General features: G+C 28.3%; 1 protein-coding gene across 1 annotated transcript; it reads left to right on the top strand.

Annotated features, from left to right (window-relative positions):
• The first annotated feature begins 867 nt into the window (after nucleotides 1-867).
• LOC137831310 (probable serine/threonine-protein kinase WNK11) lies at nucleotides 868-3223 on the top strand. The gene is made up of 3 exons (XM_068638942.1): nucleotides 868-1002; nucleotides 1399-1902; nucleotides 2418-3223. The coding sequence occupies exons 1-3, from the start codon at nucleotides 1000-1002 to the stop codon at nucleotides 2808-2810; spliced, it is 900 nt and encodes a 299-aa protein (XP_068495043.1). The 5' UTR covers nucleotides 868-999; the 3' UTR covers nucleotides 2811-3223.
• Nucleotides 3224-15251: the final 12028 nt, after the last annotated feature.

Genomic DNA, 15251 nt, shown 5'->3' with positions numbered 1-15251 from the left:
TTCATCTCATAATAGGATTCCTGCACCTTTTTCTTTTCCTTTTCAACAGATTTTCTTGGAAAAAAGTTAACACCATGAAGCTGTAGGGCACAATAAAGTTAGAAACCTGAAAAAAAAAAACAGAACCAAATTCAATTATGAGAGGCAAAAAAATCCTTGATTTTGTTTTCCTTTAAATAAATACTTTTTAAATACAAATGTACAAATGTACATGACAAATACAAATGTACTGACTTTGTGTAGTAACTATTTTAAAAATGATATAAAAAATGATGGTAATTTTATTTTTTTTAATATTGTCACTCCTTATCATCATACTCTATTTTTGAACATATAATTTATGTCTTAAATTTATGATAAATAGTTTATATTATAGTATAAAATTATTTGCAATTATTGATATCTTTTAAATAGTATAATTAATTTGAAAGCAAAGATAAAAGTCGAAAGATATAAAAGATTAAAAATATATATCTAAAAACATCTTTAATCTTTTTTAATTCGAGATAGTTAGCAGAACAGATTTTGTTTACAACTTTTTTATTTATTTTTAATTCAAGATAGTAGTTTTAATTTGTACGTTTTTTTTTACATATTGTGCAAAGTGAATTTATTTTAGCTTTTTTTGTTTCTTAAACAGTGCTAGTGAATGCTAGTTTGAATCATTTTAAAAAAAGATCTGAACAACAAGTAATTAAGTTAATTTAATTTGAGTTGATATGGATAATGAAAATTTTATTTTGTATTTTTTTTCGTTATCATCTTTCACCAATTAGAAAAAGATTATGTAAAACGGTTTCTGATATCTAATAATTAATATCTAATCTAATCCTAATGAAATTACCCTTTTAACTAACGTACCCTCCTTGATTTTGCGTGTATATATAGTTTCCTCCAATACCTTGCTCTTTCTTGTTTTTGTGTCTCATTCTACTTCTTCTCACATACTTGTTTTCTTCAGCTCCTCTTTCTTCTTCAAATAGCATTTTTTTCTTCTTCATGGTAATCATCATCACTTCGTTTCCTTTCTCTATTCTGCATTATGTATTGTTATCAATTTCTCATGTAATTCTGCTAATGTGCTCAATGATCTCCATAACCATAATGAGATTTGATTTCTGTTTCATTAGTTGCCTCTTGGGTTAATTTTGATCTGATTTTCATGCATACCAACTAGCCAGTTCTTTGTTTTTTTATTTTCTAACGTGGAAAGTAAGAATCTTTATATGAATTTTGATGATGGGTTGGTTACTTTTTTCCTTTTTTCTCTCCAACAAACTATGGTAACAGATGATTTTTGTACTCTGAAAATGAGACCTAGAAAGAATTTTGAGTGTGTAATTAGTTAACTTTTTGCCCTTTATTTTGATTGTGTTGTGATTAATGTTTTGGTGCTAGATGCCAAGTGTTAAGCCTGATGCATCTGACAGAGACTCAGAGCCATTTGTTGAACTTGATCCAACTAGAAGATATGGCAGATACAGTGAACTTCTGGGATGTGGTGCTGTGAAAAAGGTATACAGGGCATTTGATCAAGAAGAAGGGATAGAGGTGGCTTGGAACCAAGTGAAGCTGAGGAACTTCAGTGATGACCCTGCAATGGTGGAAAGGCTTTACTCTGAGGTGAGATTGCTCAGAAGCTTGACCAACAAAAACATCATATCCCTTTACAGTGTTTGGAGGGATGAGAAACACAACACTTTGAACTTCATCACTGAGGTCTGCACCAGTGGGAATCTGAGGGAGTACAGGAAGAAACACAGGCATGTGTCCATGAGGGCCTTGAAAAAGTGGTCCAAGCAGATTCTGGAAGGGTTGAATTACTTGCATGTGCATGACCCTTGTATCATCCACAGAGACCTCAACTGCAGTAATGTGTTTGTCAATGGGAACACTGGCCAGGTAACATTCTTTTTCCCAGATCATGTTTCCTTAACTGTGAAGTTAAAAATCAACCAAAAGACAGAAAGTAATAAAAATTATGAAGCTTTTACAAAAACTGTCTGCAGCTGTTATTTTGGTCGCAATGTCAAGGTTTTTGAAGTGTTGGTGACAACAATTGTGATTTTCACCGACCACATTTATCCATGGTTTTTCATAATATCAAGAATGTTGATGAAACTAATAACGGATATGCAAAACCTTGGAAATTAGATTACTAATGCTTATGGTTTTAGGAAATCTGCTTTCATTAGATACATGTTTAGGTATAATCATTGAACTTTAGCAAGAGGTTAGTTTCTTAAATAAATCTCAATATTTGAGAGATTAATACCCAACTCTTAGCCTATGGACATTCTAACTTCAGCACTCATGGTTTAATCAGTATAGTTATGAACTTATGATTTTTTTGTTGCTGTTTGTTGCAAGATGTCATAACTGATTTTATTTTATTCTTGTTTCATTTATATTCTTAGGTTAAGATTGGTGACTTGGGTTTGGCAGCTATTGTGGGGAAGAGCCACTCTGCACATTCAGTTCTTGGAACACCAGAATTTATGGCACCTGAGTTGTATGATGAAGACTACACTGAAATGGTTGACATATACTCATTTGGAATGTGTGTGTTGGAGATAGTAACACTAGAGATTCCATATAGTGAATGTGACAATGTTGCCAAGATATACAAGAAGGTGTCATCAGGTGTGAGACCTGAAGCCTTGAGCAAGATCCAAGATCCTGAAGTGAAGGCCTTCATAGAGAAGTGTCTTGCTCAGCCAAGGGCTAGACCTTCTGCTGCAGAGTTGCTCAAGGACCCTTTCTTTGATTTACATGATTATGAAGAAAATGATGACTCTAATGCTTCATGACCAAAATTATCTCATCTATAGTTTTCAAGATAAGATATTGATATGCTATTTTCTTTTTATAAAATGTGATTTATCCTTTTTTGAGTTGATAAGTCAATTGGGATAGGCTTGATGACTATGCCATTGCGTTTATTTTTATCTTAGTTAGGCTGTTTAATTGGATAAGGGTTGAACAATTTGTGAAGAATGAAGATACAGGGGAAGTGCTTGGTGTGAGAAGTCTTTATTCTTCCCTTTGGATGGCTGATAAATTGGACTTGTGGTGAAGGGTGTGTTGAATTGGAGATGTTGTCATTTTGTACATTCAAAAAGTATGAAAATTTCAATATTTATTAGTAAAAATTACAAGTGCCAATCTTAAGTGTATGTGATGGCAACACCTAAGAAAATGAATGGAGAATTAGTTTCTGTTCCATGCTTTTCTATGTGCTAGATACAGACAATGGTTTTCAGCTATGCTATAGTAGTTCAAAATTCATTGATTTGCATTAATTTCTTGGAGTGATCATCTGCATTTTGAAAACATCCCTTCTAATTAATAATACATGTATTTTTTATGTCTAAAAAAAAGTTGCCATTTTAAAGAAAAAGGGCTATTTTTCAACAATTTTTTCATTTATAGGTATTTCAGTTTCAATATTCACATAAGGTTTATAATTACAAGTAAACTCTTTTAACAAGGGTAGTTTTTTTTTTGTCAAAGAAAGTCATTTCATTGGAGTAATTTATGAGACAAATAATACAAGAGGAAATTAATTATAAGTAAATCCAATCAGCTAAGAATTCAAGAGCTTTATTTTGAGGAAATCAAAAGCTATGAATTATGTGTTTCATTGCCTCCTCTTAGTCATGATAATCAAATCTTGGAACAATCAAAAGCAATGGAAATTGAAATCTTAAACAACTTGATTTGAAGTCAAAAAAACTGTGCAGTCAAAAGTTTGAATAAGGCTTTAAGCAAAATCATAGAAGATAAGAGCCAGCCCAGAAATGATAACTTCAACAAGCAATTGGGGTTGTTCAAATTTGGGCTACTGACTTTTGAAGGAGGACAAAGGTCCATAATAAAGGGAAGTGGGTGTGACTAAATTAATACCTCCATTCCAAATTATCTCAAGTTTTAAATTTTTTATATGTAGATTAAGAATAATAATAATAATAAATATGTTTTGTGGTATGTTTTTGTTAAAGTGGTCTTACTATTTTAATAGATACATTACCTTTATTTTATTTATTAATAATTAATTATTGGGGTAATTTACGTGAAGACAAATTAAGAAAAATATAATTGACGATAAAACATTTTAAATTGAAAATATCAATTATTTTGAGATAAATTTGGACAGGTTTTTTTAGTTTTCTTAACAAACAAGAGCAATGTTAGATTTTGACTTCAAAAGGTCTTCGTTAAAAGAAAAAATAATAAATAATATTGTAATCGGTAGGTTTTCGTAGGACGGCTGCCAATAATCAGAAAATAATATTTAATTGATTTTTTTTTCCCTTTCATATGGCACTTTTAGATCAACACTCAAGAAAGAGTGTGCTTCAAAATTGAACCTATATAAATAATTTTCTTCTTTAACACTTTCACATTGCTCAAATGTTCTTCGTCTTCCACTATATCTTGAAAAATATAAGAAAATGGATTAAATTATGAGTAGTGTATAGAATTGCTTTTTTTTATCAGCATAGTGTATGGAATTGTATTTTTTTATAATAAAATAAGTGTATGCAATTAAATTTAATATGTAGTTAACCTTAATTCAATTAATGAAGTCTATTGTTATATATATATATATATATATATATATATTTAAATGGGTAGTGTAGTTAGTAATGAGAGCTAAATCATTGAGGACTCTACATTTTGGTTGAAGATAAATTTGTTTTGAATAGATTAAAAAATAAAAAAGGAGGAGAAGCTTAACTTAGCAACTAAAGGGTGTGGAAAAAGTCTACTCCTTCTTACTTTCTCAAAGAAAACAAAACTCTATTCCCTTTCCTCATTCATCTTCTTCCTATCTTTCTCCTTCTCTCCAAAAGACAATTTCTTCTTCTTCATAAACAAAGAAAAATTTGACCCTCCAAGTTAGAAAAACCAATAACCTAATACCAAATTTTGAGTTTAGGGTTTAGGCTTTTCTTATTTTTCTTCTCATCACCATATATGCATGCAAGGGTTGGAGTGTTCTGGGTCTTTGGGAATCTTGGGGTTTTGAATTGGATTGTTTAATAATTAAGACTTGAATTTTTGAGGTGATCAAGAGCATTTTAAGTGTTGTAATTTAATGTTGATGGCATGATTTTATTATAATGTTGTATAGTAATGAGTAGTTGATGATTTTACTTGGGTTGAGAAATGATTGGATTAGATATATTATATAATTGTGTGAGGGAAGTTATAGAAGTGGTGATTTAATGTATTATTTGAGTATATCAAGAGTATTGAGTTACAAATCTATCAAAAAAATAGTATATTTATTTTCTTTGTGGATGACCTAAAATATATAGATGAATGTATGAAGTAATGTAAAATTGATAAAAGTTTTTTCTACTCCAATCTTATAGAATGAGTGCAACAAGGAAGTATTATAATATATTGTGGATTGCAATTGGAATAAAAAATTATGAATTGTAATTAGAATATTTTTTTTTTTTATTTTGATGCTCATGGATCATAATTTAACTTTTAATTTCTGGTGAAATTATTCAATACCATCTTTTAAAAAATTATAAAGTTATATATAAGATGTAATGTTTTTCATATCTCTATTTTTATGCAAAATTGATTTTCGTCTCTAGTTTAAATTTTAAATATCTTAAATTATAATATTATTGTTAGTTTTTTTTACATAATAAATAAATTTCAAGTTGACTCATAGTTTACACTTGAAAATTATATATCATACTATTCACACTAAAAAATAGTTTATTTTTATGAAAAAATATTAATAAAAATTTATTATAATAATTTTCTTACTAAGAAGTTTAAAGTTTGAATTATAAAGAAAAACAAATTTCACATTATAATTCATAAATTAAAAACATATTTAAGCAAATGTGACGTGATTCCTTGATAGTCTTTATCAAGATAGTAAATATTACAACTAATATTACGTTATATATATTCTTACTTTTAAATTTTGAAATACAATTATTTAGTTTGTGAACCCATACGTTTTTGTTGACTTATATTTTTCTTGTGAGATTATTTCAGGTAGGATATTTTGAAAACTGTTTACAAGAACAAATTTTCATTGATTTTAAACACTTCATTAAAATAGATCAAACATATGTAAAATAAAATAAAATTATTATAGTTCATTCCATAATAATAGTCATACATATATTTTTTAAACAGAAGGATTTAAAAAAAAAAAAAACTTGCTTATAGTACCAAATATTCTCTAAGTTTCTTCCGACTTTACAAAATTATTATTTTATCCTAAGATAATTTAACCTACATATTTTTCTCACTGATTTCATACATATAAAAACTTTAAAAGTTATAATTTATAAAGTGATATTAATATATATATATATATATATGTATATATATATATATATACTACTTTTATGATTACAAAAACTATGAAAAAAATTATGGCTATGTATGCGTATTACAAAACTAGGAGCAAAGCTATATAGAAAATGAAAAACTGAAAACGTTAACCTAGTTTAATAAATATTAAATCTTTAATAAATTATCCATTAAAGTAACATAAAATGTAAAATAACAAATGTATCCATATTTATATGATATTTTTTTATATATAAATTTCATTTTTATTTTTTATGGTTAAAAAATCATTTTTTTGAGACGTTTATAATTATATTTTTAAAACTATTTGTTAATTATTGTTTTTTTTATTTGTAGAATAATTATTTGTTAATAAAATATTAATTATTTGTAGATTAATTTTTAGTTTCAATTTTTATATTTTTTATAATATATATTCTAATATTAATCTTATGTTATATCTTACAATATTTTCAATTAAAATTAAAATTAAGTAAAAATAATAGATACTTAAGAAGATATTATATTAGTTAGTGCATCGATGAAAGTAAATATTCAAAAATAAAATTAATAAAAAATAGAAAAAAACAGAATAAATATATCATTATTAATTTCTTAAACTATAATAAATATTAACAAAATAACTATTAGAAATAATATAACAATTAAAATAAATAACATAATATACCCAGGAAATCATGAAAAAAATCAAATGAATAAATAAATAACTTACCTTATTAAAAAAAGTTTAATAATTATTTCGAGGATAAAAATAAATAAATATAAAAAACTAGAAATTAGCATTTTAAAGAGCATACTTTCACTTTTCAAAAAACACTGAAAACTATCATGGAATATCTATTTACTCAATACTACTAATTAGACTAAAAACACAATTTCCAACTACTAAAAAAATTAGATTTACGTAAAAGAAATATATCCAAACATAGTTGAAAACGACAAAGACATTTTTTTAATATTTAAAATGAGTACGTGTCATTAATAGTTATGGAATCTTTATATACAAACTTGAGAATGTAGCATAGAATAATTTTATTTTATTTTTCATTTTAATGTCTTAAATGCATGAGATCTCACTTCAAGAAAAAATGAGGAGAGAAAGTGGCATATGACCACTAGTTTTGATACTTGATAGTGAAAAGTCGTTTTCTCTTTTTTGATATGTGTAAAATGTGTTGTCCTTTTCCTTTTGTTTAGCTTTTATTGCACAAGTTTTGATAAGTTCACTTCTTTTCATCTCAGTTTTACCTAAATGCATGTGAATGCATCAAGTTATAAACTTAAAAATTGAGTTGTACAAAGACATTTTATTAAACTATGTTAGTGTAATATAAAATTCAACATCTTAATCAAACTATAAGATTTTTTATATTTATCCACCATTTATATATATAAGTTTGAAAGGCATTTTGTGAGATATTATGCAGAATTGAGAAGAGAAGAAGAGAGAGTGTCCCACAGTAGAAATAGAGTGATAGGAATGGCTCTTGTCCTTGCACTGTGTTTTTGGGCCTAACCATGTACTTTCTCTGTGCACCTACTTCCACACAATCTCTCTGTACCTCTGCATTGAAAGAGAGAGGGAGAAAACACAAAGATTTTATCACTACTTATTCCATACATTTTATCACCATAATTTTTTTCTAAAGGAGGCCCAATTTAGTAAGGTTTTGCATTTTTTTTCTAAAAAATTAGTGAAAAAATAAATAAATAATTTAGAAAAAAAAATAAAAAAAAAGAATTTGACTCTTCAAAGATCAGATTTTTCTGAGTTTTCTTGCACTTGGCATTATTTCATATTGGAAATTCAACTCCAAAAACCAAATTCTCAACCTGAATAGTGAAGATGTCTGTTATGATATAAATACTGTTGGCATGTGTTGATTTACAATTTTTTTTTAAATAGTTTTCTTGTGAAAAAAATCTTGTTCCACAATTATCGTACTGAAAATGCATTTCTAATCTTAAAAAATTTATGTAAAATATATATTTTTTAAAAAGAAAGACTGGGATAATTGTTAAATGTAACAACGATTTTTTTAAACCAACATAATCCTCAGACACCTTTGTTTTTCTTTCTTCCTTATTTCTCTTTATTTCTTTAAATCTCTTTCTTCTTTTTTAATTTTCTTTCTCAATCTTCATCTATTTTAGAATCTGATCGGACCACATTGTAACTGGCGAGTTAAGAAACATTTATACCCGATCAAATTTTAAAACAGAATAAGTTCATTTTTGCTTTAAAGATCCTTTGTTATCTGTTTTTCTTTAGGATTTAGCCATCAATCTTAGTGAGACCAATTGAGAAAAGTGTTTCTCTCAATTTGATTAAGTTCATACTAAAGTTTGGTAATTTTTGGATAACTTATCTAGGTTCCTAAATTTTTGGAGTGGTTCCCCTGGTATGAGGTAGAATTTCCATCAGAATAAGAAATTTCAAGTAAGGGAAGCTAACTTAAATTTTTAATAGCACCTAGGCTAGATGATCTAGATATGGAGGGGACGTGGTTCTAGTATTCAATTTCTCTTACAAGGATGTTGTATGTTTATATATTGTGTTTTTGTCTATATATTATTTAAACTTGTAGAAATATTAGATTTTGATGGTTTAGTATTTAAGTATTTTTTTTATGTTAAAAATACTTTTGAATATTGTGTATCACGTTTTTTAATGATATTGTAGGATGAAAATGGTATGGAATTGAATTCATACATTAGGAATAATGAATGGACTGATTTTTTTTTATGTGTATTAAGTATTGATGCATATGTGGTAATAGAGATCTCCGAGATTCACTGATGATCTAAGTCAGATAAACTAAGATACCAAGTGGTGAGAAGTTGATGGGGGAGTTCATGCACACCGTAACATATGAGATGTACGACTTGGGTTGTATTGAACTTACCTTGATCCTTTATGTTGGATTCGCGGGTAATCTTTGGATTAGGTGTTAGTCTCTGGTAGGACTTACTTAATACGAGTCTTCCGGAAGGCATCAAATGTTATTTTGTTTGTTGAATATCTTAGATGTGTAGATCCATGTGAGATTTATGTGATTGTTTTATGTTGGGATTTGAAAAAGATTGAATAATTGAGAAATTGATCAATGTAATTTGGTTTTCTCTTTTGATTTAGTTGTGTATATTATAAAATTTTATTTTCAATAGCTTATCCTTGCTTTTCTTGATGTGTTATGAACTGCGATGACCTGTACTATATGTACACGAGTAGATGATCATACATGTGTTAGAGGTCTCAGAAAGCTTTAGGATGTTCTTTTGAACTTTATATTGTAAATATTTGTATTTCTATAAGTTCTAATAAGGTATTAGAAATGTTTTGAAAAACTCTAAGCTTGTATAGAAATATGTAGAATCTATATTGTAATAGTTAGATGTATTTTTGGGTGTTACATTAAACATCATTCTCGTCAAATATTTTGAAATATGACAAAGACAATAATCTTATATTACTATTCTTATTCTTTATCACTTGATTATATATCAACTTGTAATGAATTCTTTTAATGTAGGTGATAAAGAATGAAAGAAATAATTGCATTTTTGTTTTTTTTTACACTTATGCAATTTTAATTTACAAAATTGGTCCCTTCTTGTAAATAATTAATTTTTAATTTATTTAATTATGTCAAATGAATATCTTAGTCTTAACAATTATATTTTTTGTAAGACCCAAAAATACATATAACTATTATAGTACAAGTTCTACAAGTTTTTATACAAGCATATGATATTTCAAAAGGTTCCTAATACATGATTAGTACTTATATAAATACAATATTTACAATACAGATACTCAAAATCACATCCTAAGGCCCTTCAAACTCTCTTGCACCTATATAATCATATGCTCATGTACATAGTACAATTATTGCATTTCACAACACAACAAGAAAAATAAGGGTAAGTGTACCTGAGTGGAGAGATGGGGCCCAGGCACGGTCGGTTGACGTGGTGTAATTGCTGACGTGTTGATCTTCTTCTCCTCTGGTCGATTGTCCTTTCTTGCTGTCTCCTTTGGTCGGTCGTCCTTTCGTGCTATCAACTTCGGTCGGGCGGGGGAGGGTACCTGCGAAGGCACTCCGACGCTCAAGTAAGTATGAGATTCTAAGCGCAGTTTCGTAAGTGAATGAAAACGTACCTTTCTCTGGCTTCAGCACAGTATTTATAGGATTGCCTAATGGGCTTTCTATCCCTTGGGCTCAGGGTGGTTATGGATATGTCTTGTCAGTCGTGCTCCGGAATACCCGGGGAACATATCTTCTCTAAACGCATATTCCTTATTCTTCGGAGGTGTATCTTAACCACCTTAGCTTGTCACATAAATGCCCTTACATTTAGTGTGTATACGGCCGGTCGGCCACGTGCGTTCGTTTCCATTTAGTGTATAAGGCCGGTCGGCCACGCGCGTTCATCCGGTGCCTACCAGTACAGTAAGCTAGTGAAAATAAAATTTTATAATATATACAATTAAATCAAAAGAGAAAACAAAATTACATTGATCAATTTCTCAATTGTTCAATCTTTTTCAAATCCCAACATAAAGCAATCACATAGATCCAACATGGATCTACACATCCAGGATATTTGACAAACTTAATAACTATTGAAGCCTTTCGGAAGATCCGTATCAAGTAAGTCCTACCAGAGACTAACACCTTATCCAATACCAAAACTTAAATTACCAGCGAATCCAAGAGAAAGGATCAAGGTAAATTCAATACAATCCAAGTCGTGCATCTCATATGTCACGGTGTGCATGGACTCCCCCATCAGCTTCTCACCACCTAATATCTTAGTCTGTGTGACTTGAATCATTAGTGAAGCTAGGAGATCTTTGTTACCATGTATGCATCAATACTTAATACACAAGCAAATATAGGTCCATGCATTATCTCAAATACATGACTTCAATCCCATACAATTTTCATCATACAGTATCATTTAAAACATAATCCACAATCTTCAAATGTCTATTTAACATAAAAAACAACACTTAAATACTAAACCATCAAAATCTAATATTTCTACAAGTTTAAATAATATATAAACAAAAAAAACAATATATAAATAAACATAACTGCAAGAGAAATTGAATATTGGGACCACATCCCCTCCATATCCAAATTTTCTAGCCTAGGGTACTTACTATTGAAAGTTAAAGTTAGCTTCCTTTACCTTAATTGTCTGTTTTTCAAGCAACCTCTAGAATTTGAGCCTCTTAGTATTGATAAGCTTCAAAATATAAGGGTTTGATGCAAGTTATCCAAATAGAACAAGAATTCAGTATATAGTAGAATAAGTTAAGAGATCTCAACTGACCCTACCAAGATTGATGACTAAATCATAAGAAAAAATAGATAATAAATTATATTTAGAACAAATATGAACTTACTTTATTTGAGAATCTGTTTGGGTATAAATGTTCCTTAACTCCTCAACTACAACGTGGTACGACCAAATTCTAAAATAGATGAGATATGAAGTGAGAAATAAATGAAGAGAGAAGGAAGAGATGGAAAAATACCGTGTGTTTTCTTTCTTTTCTTTTTACATAGTTATTTTTTGTTTTCTATATATACGTCATAAATAAATATGTGTGATGAAATTCAAAACTAAGTATTCTTAAATAATTCTTTAAATCTTTACCTTCATTATTCATTATGATCGTTATACAATGAATTAGGATATGTTTATTTGAGAGTGGCTCAATATCTTATTATCTATTTTCTTAGCAAACTTTTCATTTCTATATTTTCAATTACGAAATATGACGGTATAAAGGAACGGTCCCAAAGTTTTTCTCATCTTTAAAAAAAAACATAAAATACTCATTATGTATGTGAATAGATGGAACTTCTAGCCGTTAGTACAGAATTTCATCAAATTAATATTTTAACGGTTCACAGCTAGGGTTCTAAGAATAAATTTGCCTTTTATGGGAATTTGTCTTTAACTTGGAGATGTTCATTATTTGAAACACCAAAAGAGAAAGAAAAAGAAAAGGTAAAATGTAAATTCTTTATCATTGTTTTCAAGAGGAAGAATTTACTTTGTGTTCTTGAAGAAAAGTCAACAACATGTCACTTGGGACAACTTCACTTTACTTGACTCTCAGAAAATATTTGCAGAAACATCTCAAGATTTTTATTCCCAGTAATCTGTGACTTCTTTAAATTCTGTCAAATCAATAATCTGATTTACCTTTTCTAAAAGTAAAATTAAAAGAAGAATGCATTTACATAAAAAAAAGTTGTTTTAGGAATGAAAATTTCATTTTGGGTTTTATTTTAACATACATTTGATATTCTTCTTTTTCATCTCAATTTTTTTGTCCTAGATCAGATTGATTTTTGTTATTTTCTGTTTAATATAACGAACTTCGTATATATAATGACAAATTCTAATTGTATATTGTTATTATTATTATTATTTTTACTTTTAAATTATTTTTATCTTTATTTATATTATATATTAATTAATAGCTAAAATTTTAATAACTAATTAAATATTAATTTTAAAAACTATTTATTAATAATAAAAATTGATATTAATATTTTTTTAGTTTCTAAAATAATATTTAATTTAGTTAATATAATGTATAGTTATTTTTTATTTTTAAAATTAATATTTATTTAATAAAAGTTTTAGTAAAGTTACATGTAATAAATACGAATATGAATAATAGATATCAATACAGATAGATAAAGATTAAAGTTATTATCCACTCATTATTATCTCTTAACTCTTAGAAAATGGAATTACAAGTGTTATTTTATTCACACAAAGTGAAAAATCAGAATGAATACAGTAACACAATCTGCATTTTTTTTAATTAATTACTTACCTAGAGAAAAATATTAGTAAAACATGTTGAAAATATTAATGATTTTTCCTTCTTATTTTCACCAATACTATAAACTTACTAAATTTTGTATACAAATGGTCTCTATATTATTTGCATAACTGACCTAATAAAGTAGCAATATTGTAAATGCATTCTAATATTTTTTTGTAATTTATTTATATTTTATTAAATTTTCCATTCAAATGATAATAAGTAAATGGTTTTGAAAACCTAACTTTAATTAAATGTGATGTAAAAATTTAATATAAAGAACTTATTCAATTTTTATTCTTTTAAATATTATTTGACACAATTATTATTATTTAATTAAGTTTCTTAAATATGTTAGCTCAAAACTCTTTTTAGCCGTCCATATTAAAAAAAATATTCTCTATTTTTTTTATCTCTCATGTATTAATTTTTAGACTCGATTTAAAAGCAATTTTGACGAGTGAAACACACATTTCATTACAAAAAGGAATTAAAATGGGTAAAAGGGTATTCTCCACTCTCATGTGGTTAGTGATAAAGACATGATAGATTCCAAACCCATAAGGGAGAATTATCAAAAACAGAATAAAGTCTCATTATTATACTATAATCAAAAGATTAATCACTTAAGCAGTTCATTAAAGTGAAAAAAAAGGTAGTTACTAGTAACTCATTTGATGGTGGAACATGCATTTATCAGTATGGGCACATGGAGCAATATGATACTCACACAAAAAGACAAAAACCAAATTACATAGCTAAGACATCTTTAAAGATTGTAAATTGCTGGCCACATATATACATAAATTACTCATTATTAAGGGGCAATAATTAGGTTGCACATGTTTTTACATTTTATAGTTTTTTTTTATGTAAACGAGATGCGTGTATTGGATAGATGATGTTTTATATCAAGTGGATTAATTAGTACTAAATGATAAATAATGATATTCTTGTTTTTTTTTTACACTTATCTTTAAAATATTAGGATTAAAATAAGTTAAGCTTAATAATTAAGATATTCCATTAAAGTTTTTTAAAGGTTTCTACAATTGAACGAATTCTATGATCGGAACAATTTGCTTGCTAATGATTTTTACACAGAGACTGAGTTGTCGAATTCTAAAATCGGATCAACTTGATTGTCAACGGATTCTACAAATGGATTGACTTGGTTCAATCTTAAGATCGAACCAACTCAGTCATCAAAGGTATCTACAAATGAACTGATTTGGCGAATGCTAAGATCGGACCAACTCGGTTGTCAACCGTTTCTACAAACGAACCGACTTGGCCGAATTCTAAGATCAGACCAACTTCAATGATTTCTACAAACAGACCTATTTGGCCAAATTTTATTATCGGACCAACTCGGTCGTCATGGTTTCTACAAATGGACTGACTTTGTCCAATTCTAAGATCGGGCAACTCAACCATCAACGATTTTTACAAACAGACCTACTTGACTTAATCCTAAGATTGGACCAACTTGCCCATCATGGTTTCTACGAGCGGACCAACTTGGCCGAATACTATGTTTGGACCATCTTGGCCAACGATAGCCACAATCGGACTACTTCGGCCAACCAAGGTATGGGCAATAACTGTTACAAAAAATTTACTAACGATTTACGATGAATTTGTTTGATTGATGCTTCAGGTCAAGTTTATTTCACAAGGTATCAATTAAGCTCCACCCAACCAAGGTATGGACAATATCTGCTATAAAAAAATTACTATAATGATTCACGATGGATCTATTTGATTGATGCTTCAGGTCAAGCTTATTTCACAAGATATCAATTAAGCTACACCCAACCATTTGAATGGAATCCCTTCGAAGCAAGTAAAAACTTAACGAAAGTTTGGTGAAAGCTTGGCGGGAGCCTAGTAAACAACTTGATTGTCAATCGAACTAACTTGGTAGATGATTACGATCAGACTGCCTTTATAATTGACAAACCCATGTCTTGTCATATAGTGCCTTGAGCCATGTGCAAAATCGCTTCTATAATGCAAATGTTTTTTTTTTCATGTG

Source organism: Phaseolus vulgaris, chromosome 6 (genome assembly GCF_000499845.2).
Source record: "Phaseolus vulgaris cultivar G19833 chromosome 6, P. vulgaris v2.0, whole genome shotgun sequence".
NCBI lineage: Eukaryota > Viridiplantae > Streptophyta > Magnoliopsida > Fabales > Fabaceae > Phaseolus > Phaseolus vulgaris.
This window is presented reverse-complemented; position numbering and strand designations above follow the sequence as displayed.